The 13,072-nt window shown below is 43.1% G+C and overlaps 1 protein-coding gene across 2 annotated transcripts in view; it reads right to left on the bottom strand.

Annotated features, from left to right (window-relative positions):
- Positions 1-11,160, bottom strand: part of LOC119656569 (heat shock protein beta-1) — a 65,905-nt gene extending 54,745 nt beyond the window's left edge. Inside the window, exon 1 of one of the 2 annotated variants that reach the window (XM_038062955.1) lies at positions 10,735-11,160. In XM_038062955.1, the coding sequence (XP_037918883.1) occupies positions 10,735-10,919 (185 nt within the window). In that variant the 5' untranslated portion in view covers positions 10,920-11,160. The remainder of the gene's footprint in view (positions 1-10,734) is intronic. The other variant, XM_038062956.1, reaches the window with a different exon arrangement.
- Between the last annotated feature and the right edge of the window lie 1,912 nt (positions 11,161-13,072).

Here is a 13,072-nt window from a genome sequence, read left to right on the forward strand (position 1 = left end):
CTTGCGCAATGTATGACGTCTTCCACAATGCTACAGTTTGAAAGTGTTACGACAATAAAGAAATCCTGGCATGATTCAGCGGTAGATTTTCTGAGCTGGAAAGGGAGTTTTCTTTGCATCATGTTCACCTTGCGTTTTCCTGTGTTATGTAACTGTGTATCTGGGTTTAGTAAGGTAGACATTTCTATGAATCACCAAAAGTCTGAATTCCATTCCTTTATTGTACTCAACCCTTTATAAGGAAGCAGACCTTGATATAGTGTCTGTATCCAGCAATTTACATAATTACCCGAATTGTAACTTGCATTCATCATTTACTATGGAAAAAAGATAAACTGTCTCATGTGTTTTTGGATAGACAGGGCAGTCCAAGGCTTTCTCTGCCTCTGCTTCGATCCACCAATAAAAGTACCTGTTGTAGCCAGCCAGTTCTGAAAGTATTTGGTACTACACAACACTTCCATATAAGATAAATTTCATAAATCAGATCTGCTCTGTGCTAGGCTCCAAGCACTTCAAAACATATTAAAGATTCAGCAAACGCGCTGTAATTCCACGCAATGATGTCATCGATTTAAATACTTTTCTTTCTTTACTATTCAGATATGCAATTGCGAAGTGGTGGAGACGCGACGGTTATTTAGCATCAGATCGAGAATGGGGAGTAGGTGTCGCCTGAGCGACGTAATGAAACTTTTCCCCATTACACGCCACCATCCGCATCTTTTCCAAAGTATCTGTCTCTACGTGATATCATCTTTTCCCATTCCGATCTCCTCATATGATTATTGAAAAGCTTTAACAAGTGCCGCCTTTTGTATAATCGTGTTATGTTCAATGGGTGAACATTTTCCGGCATTCGTGTGTTTTGTAAGTCGGTTACCACAGCAATTTGTTTATCCACGTGAGAGGTTCCCAGTCCAGACCAGTCAGGGACAGGGTGATATATGGTGGCTTCGAATTATTTCTGTACAGATGAATTCAAGCCGAGTTTCATGGCCACTTAGGGGCTTTATGGTGATTGGATACGAGTTGTTCAACAGTAACTTCCGATAAGTAGTGCTGATGATGCATAGATGCGCTAACTGATAGTGTAAATAGTTAGGTATTGTATGAACTATACAAGCATGTACACCTTTTGTCTATAATTGTAGCCCATCAGACTAGTGGATCGATTGGTTACGCTTTATGGTTTTGGGAATTCTGACTGATACGAAGGTTCGCTGTTCAAAAAATGACAGCATCAACTATCTAAACAAGTCGGGAAACCGGAAGCTAGACGCTTCAGGTATGAAAGGTTTTGTGTATTTCTTTTATAAAGAGATTTGAGTGTACATTTGTCCCATTAGCATGTAGCCCGTAAAATATGCATATATTATGTGAAAATATCAACTTTCAAGTGATATTGACATTCATAGACTTGAATTTGCAGAGGAGCGACAGCTTTGACTTAGTATAACTTTGTTAGTAATAGTGGGATTTTCACCAAATTTGGCAGGATTATGCTCTCTGCCGTAACCTACATTCCTGCCTTCCTTGTGATTCTAGGGTGAACTTAAGGGGGGTTTTCCTTTCAATTACTAAAAATTACAGTAATGTACTATTATCAACTTTATTTGAACAAGTATCGGTATGTAGGGTATTTCGGAGCCTAAGCATCGTATAGTGGCAGCACCTTGATTTTTTTCAGATTTTTCGGTTGAGTAGTTTCTGAGAATGGGTTTGTTAAAAAAATGATCACTTTCAGCTCCCCGCACTCCCCATCTTTTCAACAAATATCAAAACTAAGACTGGCTTCGAAAAGTACTGACCGAGACCTTTCATTTGATACCCCACATGACTATATTTGATGAAAAAAAAATGTACACCCCCTTTTTGCATGTATGGGGACCCCCCTTAAATTCGACGTAAAAGGATGTAACTCACTATATGCGTGAGCGTTCACAGTTCCCACCTTTCTACCAAATTTGGTGCGAATCGTTTCAACCGTCTCCGAGAAAAATGCGTGTGACGGACAGACAGACAGACAGACGGGAATTTAAATTCCCAATTAAACGGTGAGGGAAGCCCGAGTTCGATCCCCACTTAAAGCGAATAAGTTTTTATAAACTATAATACATTATTATAATTTCACTTTTTTTGAGTTAAATTACTGTAAGCAGTGGCGGAAGCGGAGGACTCCGGTGGGCTTCCCACTAGCAAAATGGCTAGTGGGGAGTCTCCTTTGTTACCTTCTAGCGCGAGTGATCCCTTCAAGCGGAGCGCAAAATTAGTGCGATCACCGGCAGCGAATTCGACGGAAAAACGCATGTTGGGCCATAAGAGTAGCAGCAGTGTAGTTACTGCTGAAGCCGAGGGTGACGCATTTACGAGGCTGGGATCGATGATCAATAATCTAATGGAGTACGTTAACCAACGCAATAATGTACACCACGCGATTAAAGATCAGGTGCATTCTATCATGACAACATACTTCAAGGCCAAATAGGACGTGAAAGCACGGGCAGAAGGAACAGTGCCGATAAGCCAATAAAAACCGATGGTTGCCGTAGCAACCCAAACCACGCAGAAGACATCTCTTCCCAAAAAGCTCTTTGGCAAAGAACTCTTCCAAAGTGAAAAGGATATCTCGGAAATTCGGAACAAACGATTAAGAGACCTAAATGAAGAAGTGCTAACTCCCCAACGAATAGCAAAAAGGAAAAAAGAGAAACAGATGCCGGCGCAACCTAGGAACGACAGAAGATTATCTGGACATACGGAAAAGGCCACTAACAGCGCCGAAGACACTTGGACTAAGGTAGGACCTAAGAAGAAGCTGCAAAAAAGAGCCAGGCCGGACGCGCTGATAATAACAAAAACCAGCGAGTTGACGTACGCGGAAATCTTACGCAAGGTTAAAGCAGATGCCTCCTTGACGAATCTGAGTGCAAATGTCACGCGGATAAGACGAACACAGAAAGGCGACCTGTTGTTCGAACTTAAAACCTACGGAAGAAAATTGAAGCATCACTAGGTGAGGCTGCGGTGGTCAAAATGAGTAAGGATTCGGTGGTGATCGAATGCAAGGATTTGGATGAAGTCACCACAAAATCTGAGATCTGCGAGGCCTTGCAAACCCAATTGGGAGTACAATCAGTGAGCGAGTCTAATGTGCTACGACTTAGAAAAGCGTACGGCGACACGCAGATAGCGTCGATAAGTCTTCCTATTGAAGCAGCGAAAAAGGCGATTGCAGTGGCCAAAGTACGCATTGGATGGGTGGTCTGTCGGTTACGGGAACATAATCCAGTGCATAAATGCTATAAGTGCTGCCAGGTTGGTCATCTAGCGAAAGCTGGCACTAGCTCACAAGACAGATCAAATCTGTGCCGTAAATGTGGAGAACAAGGCCATTTGGCAAAGGACTGCAACGGAAGGCCCAAGTGCGTATTCTGCGTGGAAGCAAAAAGTAGTGAGAGCGCCCACATTGCAGGAAGCAGTAAATGCCCAGTGATCAGAAAGGCGTTCATAAATAAGTACAAATGAAGTTTATGCAACTAAATCTGAACCACTGTCGAGCGGCCCAAGACCTGCTCTCCCAGAGCATGTTTGAAAATAATGTCGACGTAGCTATTGTATGCGAACAATATGAAAATCTTCATAGCGGAGTATGGGTAACTGACAAAAAACAGCAAAGCCGCGATATGGAGCTGCGGAAGTCGTGCTATAGAAGATGTAAAAAAACATCCAGAGAACGGATTTACACGTACCAAAATAGGAGGTATATACATCTATAGTTGTTACGCAGCCCCGAGCCTCACGCTGGAGGAATTCACCCTGTTGCTTGAGAAACTATCCTTTGATGCCAGGCGCTATAATCCCAAAATAATTGCCGGTGATTTCAACTCATGGGCAGAAGAATGGGGAAGCAGAAAAACAAATGAAAGGGGGCAAATACTGCTAGAGGCATTCTCGCGTCTAAATGTCGTACTTGCCAACTCTGGGGGAGCCAACACATACCGGAGGGGAGAATTACAATCGGTAGTAGACCTCACTTTCGTCAGTGACACCCTTATCAAAGACTTGCAGTGGCATGTTAGCGAAGAGTACACACACAGCGATCATCAGGCTATTGTCTTCCAAACCTCGCGTAGGAATTATATGGAGCCACAAAAAAGAATAACGATGAGCTGGGTAACTAACAAATTCGATGAAGAAATGTTCAAGGAGGTACTTCTAGATGGCACATTATTATCGGGAAGCGCATAAGAAAATGCTTTACAGGTCGCGGAAAAATTACAGCGGGCATGCGATGCCTCTATGCCACGGCGTAGCGCTTTCCGAAAACGAAATCCCAATTTCTGGTGGAATTCAGAAATTGAGAAATGTCGGAAAAACTGCCTCAGAGCTAGGAGATGCTCCCAGCGCAGGAGAAATCAACCTGAATTCGTTGAGCTGCACATGCAATACAAGAACGCGAGGAAAAAATTGCAAGTAGCTATCACGAAGAGCAAATCCGAACATTTCAAGGGGATGTGTACCGAAGCTGATTCTGATCCATGGGGTGGCGCCTACAGGTCTGTAATGTCATCACTGAAAGGCAAGCGCTCCCCACCGATTACCTGTCCAAAATTACTACAAAACATAGTGAACACTCTCTTCCCAGAGGATGTGAACTACACAAATCTGCCTAAAGTTCATGTAAATCCCGACGAAATTCTTGAAGTGGTAGAAGAGGAAATTTTTGATGCAGCAAGGAAGTTCGCTGAAAATAAGACCCCAAGGCCAGATGGAATCCCGAATATCGCCCTGAAAGTGGCAGCCAGGTCAGCACCAGGTATTTTTGCCAAAGTTTTTACGGCATGCCTTAGAGAAGGAGAATTCCCCGAGAAATGGAAGCTGCAAAAGTTGATACTTATTCCGAAGCCAGGTAAACCATTGGGAGACCGCTCCTCATATCGATATGTTTGGTCAATACCATTGGTAAACTATTTGAACGAGTATTATACAACAGGCTGCTCGCTGTTGCGGAAAAGGAAGGATTCCTATCCGATAAGCAATTCGGGTTTCGTAAGGCGAGATCAACCATCGATGCAATCAGCATGGTGACTGGCCTGGCACGCGCTGCAATACAAGATGACAAATACTGCGCAGTGGTGACACTCGATGTAAAAAATGCATTCAACACTGCAAAGTGGACGAAAATCGTAGAGACTCTAACCAAACTACAGGCTCCAAAGTACATTGTACGCATCGTTGTTGTATTTCTTCTTGGAAGAAGATAATATTGCGACTCGGACGATGGAGAGAAATTATTCCCAATGACGTGCGGCGTACCACAGGGGTCTGTCTTAGGTCCCTTACTGTAGTTGATTGTGTAGAATGGAGTGCTGACGCTACGCCTTCCTAACGGCGTGACAACTATTGGCTTTGCGGACGATATCGGGGTAACAATAGTGGCAAAACGCTTAGACGAGATCGAAATCTATGCAAATGAAGCGATATGGGAGATCAATTCCTGGTTGAAAAAGTCCGGTCTATCACTTGCTGAGCATAAAACGGAACTAGTGCTAATCAGCAAAAGAAGGAAAGACACGACCGTGAAAATTAAAGTTGGTGAAAAAACAATTTACTCCCAAGAGTCGCTTAAATATTTGGGAGTAATGATTGACAAAAGACTCAATTTTAAAAAACACATTGAGTGCGCTGCAACTAAAGCATCTTCCATCGCTGTAACGATCTCGAGGATACTACCGAACATTGGAGGACCAAGACAAAGTCGACGTCGTCTTATTTCAAGGGTAGTTAGTTCCGTGCTACTCTACGCAGCTCCAGTTTGGGCAACCGTTCTGGAAAACAAATCAAACTGCGGAAAACTAGGAATGACGTATCGACTAAATGCACTCCGGGTATGCAGTGCTTATCGAACGACATCAGGAGAAGCAGCATATGTACTGGCAGAGACAATCCCCATAGACATCTTGGCGGATGAAGGTCGGCGTCTCTACGACAAAATGTACGCAATCGGGGAGTCTATTGTACTTCGACGGCAACTAGCACGGCGGGAATCCATCGCAAAATGGCAAAAGAGATGGAACCAGGCACAAACTGGCCGTTGGACCTACCGTATCATTCCACACATTCGAATATGGATGGAAAGGAATCACGGGGAACTAAGCTACGAGCTAACACAGTTTTTAAGTGGACATGGAGGTTATCGGGCTTATCTTTATCGATTTGGACACGACGAGTCACCATGGTGCCCAAGATGTGGTAATGTGGTTGAGAATGCGAAGCATGTTGTATTTGAGTGCCCAAGGTTTACAGCACACCGAACTAGGCTGGAGGCAATCGCAGACAGGCGCTTAACACCTGGAGATATAGCGGAGTTTATGTTGGAATCAACGGAGGCTTGGAATCAAGTGGTAATTGAGCTGAAAATGATTCATCAACAGCTAAGGCATGAAGAACTGCGAAGAAAGCAAGAAAGGGAACGAACAATAATGCGCCGCAGTTAAGAACTGATCCAGCCCCACGATGCAATGCTTATAGCAGTCCCGTGGGGAGAGTGGAAGAAGTAGGAGGTGGTTTTAGCGAGTAGAAGTCTCACATAACTGTATGGCAGGAGCCAGCAGTAGGTTTTGAACCTTTCCACCTTCCAAAGATGAAAAAAAAAGACAGACAGACGGACACCGTCTCGATTCTAATAAGGTTTTGTTTCACACAAAACCTTAAAAACGACGAAAACGCAATCAGAAAAGGTCCTGATTGGTGCGAGTTGACTAACACAACCCCATTTGGCTTGTTCATGGAATAGATAGTTTTTTTGGACCTGACATGTTTTCTGTAGTTTTCAATCTTCAGATGTAAAATGCTGCTTTAAATGATGCTATTATCTAAGAGCCATTTGTGCAAAGCGTTACGACAGCCAGGATTATTTATTACATCAAATATGGCAGAAGGGTTGGATGCTGACAAATATTCATAAACACATGGTTAATATTCCAGGAAGTTCAAATGGTAGCTCCTTATATAAAGTGTAAACAACTAGACCTCTTTCTTCTGGAAAGATACACCAGATCTTGTGTCTCCTTAAACGGGTTTTACTATATATATCGCAATTCAGATAAAAGGAGCATTTAGCTATCCCTCCCGTGTAATAAAAAAAAACGACGGAACTCCTGCATGGATAATGTCCGCAATCAGAAAGAGTCCCAAATGGTGCGAGTTGACTAACGCGACCCCATTTGACTTGTTCCTAGGGTAGTTATTTAGATCTGACATGTTTTTAGTAGTTTTCAATCTTCAAATGTAAAATTCTGTTTAAAGCGATGCTAGTATCTTAGAGCTATTTACATATATTTCTGCAAAGGATTGCGACAGCCAGGATATATGAATTTTCCAGTTTTTCACATTTTTATTATATCAAATATGGCAGAGGGGTGTAGTGACCGCGACTGCGCGACGGGAGCGGAATCTCATTCGGCTCTTTCTTAATTAATTTGTTTAAACAATGCATTTAATAGTGTGCAATTGCCTTAATGTTCGCCGCAGATTGCACATTATTGAATGCATTCGGGCGAATTGATTTTGACAAGAGGCGAATGATTTGCCGCATCCGCAGGCGCATGCGCATTTTGCCGCAACATTGCCTAGCGAGTGAGAGAGGCGATTCAGCGGGAAGTGAAGCGGTGCAGAAAAAAAGAACGGGGAGTTTCGGTTTGGCTTTCTGAGAAGGTGGAAGGTTCTAGGAGCACCGGGGAAGAGCCGCGAAGTGAGACTAGGGAGAAGAAAAGAAGAAAGGCTGGAGCGGCTGGAAAAAAAAGGAGAAGGTGGAAGGTTGGAGGAGCACCGGGGAAGAGCCGCGAAGTGAGACTAGGGAGGAGAGAAAAAAAGGAAAGGAGGCGAAGCGGCCCAGACGGGAGGGAAGATGGAAAAGAAAGAAGAAGTGACAGTTGGAAGGAATTTTTATGAATAAATTCAGACCGACGAAGGTGAAGTACTTCACTTTGTGACGGGATTGATCGTGAGTGTCAAACATTGTGGAGAAATCCCAGAAAGATCTTCGCTAATAGGGAAAGACCGATGTGTACAGCTAAGAAACGTGTGGATTCTAGCATAATATGAGTAATCGTTTACGTAAGAGTTTAAGCAATACGCCTGCTAATAATATTTATATATAAATGAATTAATTTTTTTTATAATTGTTTTCCTTATAAAATTGTTTTTAGAAGTTTGTACACCAGTCGCAATCCGAGCTCCGAGTGACGTCCTGGGTGAGTTATTGTTTTTATTTTTATTTTTCTTTTTCTTATTTTTTTATTTTTTTTTTCTTATTTTTTTATTTTTTTTTCTTGTTTTTTTTTATTTATTTTCTTTTACTTCGTTGAATTTTATCTTCATTTTCTTTATTTTAATTATTGTTATGAAATTGATTGGAACAATGAATATTAATGCATAAATAGTCTAATAGTAGTTTGAGGACTTCCTCCCTTTCGAATCCTCCTTTCCCCCCGCGGAACTACTATACAAGGGACATCCTCAAAGTGAATAACTGGCCTGAGGATGTCGAGATAGGGTGGGAACCTCAGAGGCCGTGCCTCATACAAGATCTGAGGCGGAAGAGACGATCATTGAGACGGTGAACCATCGTGGATCTTCCCCTCCTTGATCGCGGCATTCGGGTCCGGAGACTTACGGCTCCACGCGCGCGGTCGAGCCGTTTTTGTTTTTTTTTTCTTTTAATTTCCAATTTTAGTTCGCGTTCTGTTTGTCCTTCGATAGGCCGTCGCGAAATCCGTATTAATGTCGAGTTTAGAATCCGGTGCGAACCCACGCATCGGAATAGACACGTTGTTTTGAGTAATGAAGCGTGAGGGATCAAAGCGCTCAAAGGACCCCCCACATTCCCGAGCCTACTTAGCACAGAGGCGTGCAAGAATGTGTCGACCGAGCACTTTGATGGAGCTTCAATCGTTGTGGGCGGACCTTCACGGTCAATTTAGCCAATTTGTTTAGATTTTTGGGATAGCTCTGCCCTCTAGGTCGTTATCGGCCACTCAGGATGATCGACTTGATCTCCTATAACCACTTATATCATTACAGGGATTCCAGGAAGTTCAAATGGTAGCTCCTTGCAGAGCATGTAAGAAACTAGACCTTCTTCATGGAAGACCATGAAAATGCACCAGGTCTTCTGTCTCCTTAAGGAGTTCAAGGAAAAGAATTTTTTTGATGGGCTAAGAGCTCACTGCATCAGCATTTTTTCCTACTTTCAAAAGTGAAATATTAGTCGTTTCCTCATTTGCAATTTGCAATATTGCCGAAAACTCATCACCTCTATTTAAAAAAGACAAACAATGAAAAATAAAATCGGAATCTGCATACATGCTGCCACAGAATCATATTTTTCATCCCCATTCTTCGGAGATTCGTTGCCAATTTGCTAAGTTATGGAGCAGAAAAGCTTGGCCAGTGTCTCACTATTGAAAATATTCGCAAATACCACCCCAGAGTATCAGAACATTTGGTATGCGATGTAGAGTTATTATTAGCCATGCAGAAAGATGACTTCGAAATTTAGCTGAAATGTTTGGCTTGAGCTTGTCAGGGGATTGTGTGAAGTCAAGACCGACCACCACGTATCCAAATTAGGCGTGATTCATCGTGAAATAATGCCCCCAAATGTTCACAAGAGGAAGCAAAATCAACAGAATCAAACAAATTATTTCTGTTACGTCAGTAGCTGGTACTGCAGCCATAAAAAAACGTTTTTTTTTTTGAAAATTTAACGACTACAACGGAGGAGAGTGTGGTTCTGTTCGTCTCTTGGCAGATCCGAGTTCTAGAAAGAACCACTAAAATGCGTGGGGCTATACCAAGCGCCCACTGAACAGGCTGAGTTCAAGCAAGCTGTCGGATAGAGGAGGCTTTTTCACCTACATACCAACGCGGTAGCACTGTAAAACGGTAACTATAAAAACTGCTGAGACACTGAAGGCCGCCTGAAAGCCGGTCTGAGCAAACGAGAATTGCATAAGTTCGCCCGATCAGCCTCTGATACTTTGATACGTAGTTGATAATTGTCGCGGCATGTTGGCGTTTTTTCGAGACCTCTCCATCACTCGCTCGTTGATTTTATGGTCTTCGTGCAGAGGAGAAAGATAACCGCATACGTAGCCGGGTTCAGGTAGGCATGCATGTGGGCAGCAATCAGCGGAGTATAGACAGGTAAATTCGAGAGGGATTGAATGATTTCCGAATTATTGGAGCGCGGCAATGTGGCACGCCATATATGACTGCAGATTATGATTTATATGGGAAGGAAACGAATGACATGGCATATGAAGATTATCGACCTCCTCTTGGGTAGTTCTGAAATGGAACACTCAATCAAAAGGCATGCAGATGGTGGGCCGTCGTGATGAGTGGATTTTCCTGTCCTTTACAGGGTAGGCGCATTTACCGATAAAGATTTATTATTTTATAATTCCAAGCCAACTGTTGCTGTTTAAACCTTCCTCCAAGCTCCAACACGCAAATTATCCTGGATACAACTGCCATGTGCCACTTGGTCCCATGACCGACAACTACCCCCAACTCTGAGCCTCGCACTCGTCCATTATCCAAGCATTCCCGAAATTCCTTACAAACGTTTCCCTCGCACTGGTCTCACTATTTCAAACTTAATCCGAAGCTAACTGATCCCTCGCTCTACTCATTTAGTACCAACAAGAATGGTGTGCATCCTACCTGGTTGTGGACTCGAAGAAATTCGCCTCGCGGTTCATCAATTCGTGTCGGAATTTGGCCATTTCCTCTTCCATTTTTCGCATTTCGGCATCGAAACGTTCGCGGATGCTTGAGAATTCTGTGTCGATGACAGAGAAGTCGCCCAATTTGATGGGGATATTGCGCTTATTTCCTTCAGTAGACATTTTTCTTTGTTTCTTCCTTAATTTACCGACGCTAAATTACACCGAACTATGAAATACAATTAATCACAGTCACTTGAAACGGTTGATTTGTCACTTGTGTCCCAATACTGCGTTGCACGGAAATTTATCAGATGCTTCCAATCGCACTGTGTCTCTGTAGTATAAAATCACTCGGCAATGCCAACCGGAAACCTGTGTAGATACAATGACGTTTCACTCACAACTGAGAGCTTTCCTCAATGAGCGTTTGTATTTAAGCGACGAGCTTTGAGTAGCGGAGTGGATGCGCACAAGCTGTATAGGGAAGCCCGGGTGTCCGACACCTTTTCCGGGTGCGTACTGTCCTCGGCAGTTGTGGATTAGTAACCAACCCAGACCAGACCGATGAATTGGTTCCCATTGGAGGTGGGCGTTTTATAGTAAGTAGAATGCGTAAGGTTGTTAGTCATTTGAGATTGTTTTCAAACTCAAGCCGAATTGGTTTTATCGCTTTATCGAAATTTTTCTAGAACGAATACTTGTTTTGTGACATTGTTTTGGGAATTGCGACCTATTTTTACGATTTACTCTACCTGCTCAACTCAAAACTCATCCATCAGACAGAAAAGGCAAGCATTGCGATTACCCCTTCGAATGATTATTAATGGTGATGTCAATGAAATCGCGTTATCGAATGGCAAATTGGTTGTTCATATTTATGTAAATTACCGAATAACTAAACTGTAAACATTGGTATTTCACTATCAAAGGTAGATAATAAGGAAGGAGTATGCATGACTTCAGAAGTCCTGCCAACTAAAGACAAGTCGGGAAACCGGAAGCTGGACACTTCAGGTACGAAAGGTTTTGTGTATTTCTTAGTACGTAGCACGTAATATATCCATATATTATGTGAGAGTATCCACTTTCGGGTGATATTGACATTCACAGTCTTCAATTTTCAAAGAGGCAACAAATTTGAGGTATTATAACTTTGTTAGTAATAGTGCGATTTCCACCAAACTTGGTAAGATCATGCTCTATATTATAGCCTATATCACTGCAATTTCATGGTACTAGGATAAACTTAAGGGGGTTTCTAACCAATTACAAAAAATTGTAGTAATATACTATTATTAACTTTATTTAAACAGATATCGGCATGTTAGGTATTTCGGAGCCCAGGCACCATATAGTGGCAGCCTCCTGATTTTTTTCAGATTTTTCGGTTTGGTAGTTTCTGAGAATGGCCCCCTTAAAGAAGTGATCACTTTCAACTCCCCGCGCTCCCCACTCTTCCAACGAATGTCAAAACCAAGGTCGGCTTTGAAAAGTACTAATCGACACCTTTAATTTGATACCCCACATGACTATATTTGATGAAAAAAAATTTTACACCCCCCCTTTTGCATGTATGGGGACCCCCCCTTAAATTCGACGTAAAAGGATGTAATGCACTGTATGCATGAGCGTTCACAGTTCCCACCTTTTTACCACATTTGGTGTCAATCGCTATAACCGTCTCCGAGAAAAGTGCATGTGACGGACAGACAGACAGACAGACAGACGGACAGACAGACAGACAGACCTGTGCGGAGTTGCCAAATCTCCCATCAGGCGCGTCCCTTCGTGCGGATAAGGGAATGCTCCGCGGATGCGTAGGAATATGTGCATATACGCATTTGGAGGTGTGCGTGTATGGGCATGCTTATGCGCAGGCCGGGTAGGTGGGAAGTAAACGCCCGCCCGTGGATAAAAATTGGCTATGGGAAGGATACCCAGAAATAAAACCAAACATGGAGGAACAGAAGAAGAATAAAGTTACGGTGCAGGGCTTCGGAAACCCAGTACCGGCGGCTTTTGGGAGTGGGCAAGCAGGCTACCGGCCGTCGATATCCCTCGACTGCAGTGCCTCGGTGGTGGATTACTTGGCCACCGTTGCATCAAATACTACAAGTAACCTGGAGAAATAGGCATTTAAAAGGAGTACATCACTCCCGAGAACGCCTGTTCAAAACCCAAGAAAAGGTGGGGCACAAACTGGTCAGTTATTAGCCCATAGCGGGGTAACTACACCTGGTCGAAACATGTCGCAGGACTTAGTGGTTGATCCATTTAAGAGAAGCTCGACGATAGTGCGATCTCCTCCAAAATCAACCTTGATGAAGGAAGGA

Source organism: Hermetia illucens, chromosome 5, assembly GCF_905115235.1.
Source record: "Hermetia illucens chromosome 5, iHerIll2.2.curated.20191125, whole genome shotgun sequence".
NCBI classification, from domain to species: domain Eukaryota; kingdom Metazoa; phylum Arthropoda; class Insecta; order Diptera; family Stratiomyidae; genus Hermetia; species Hermetia illucens.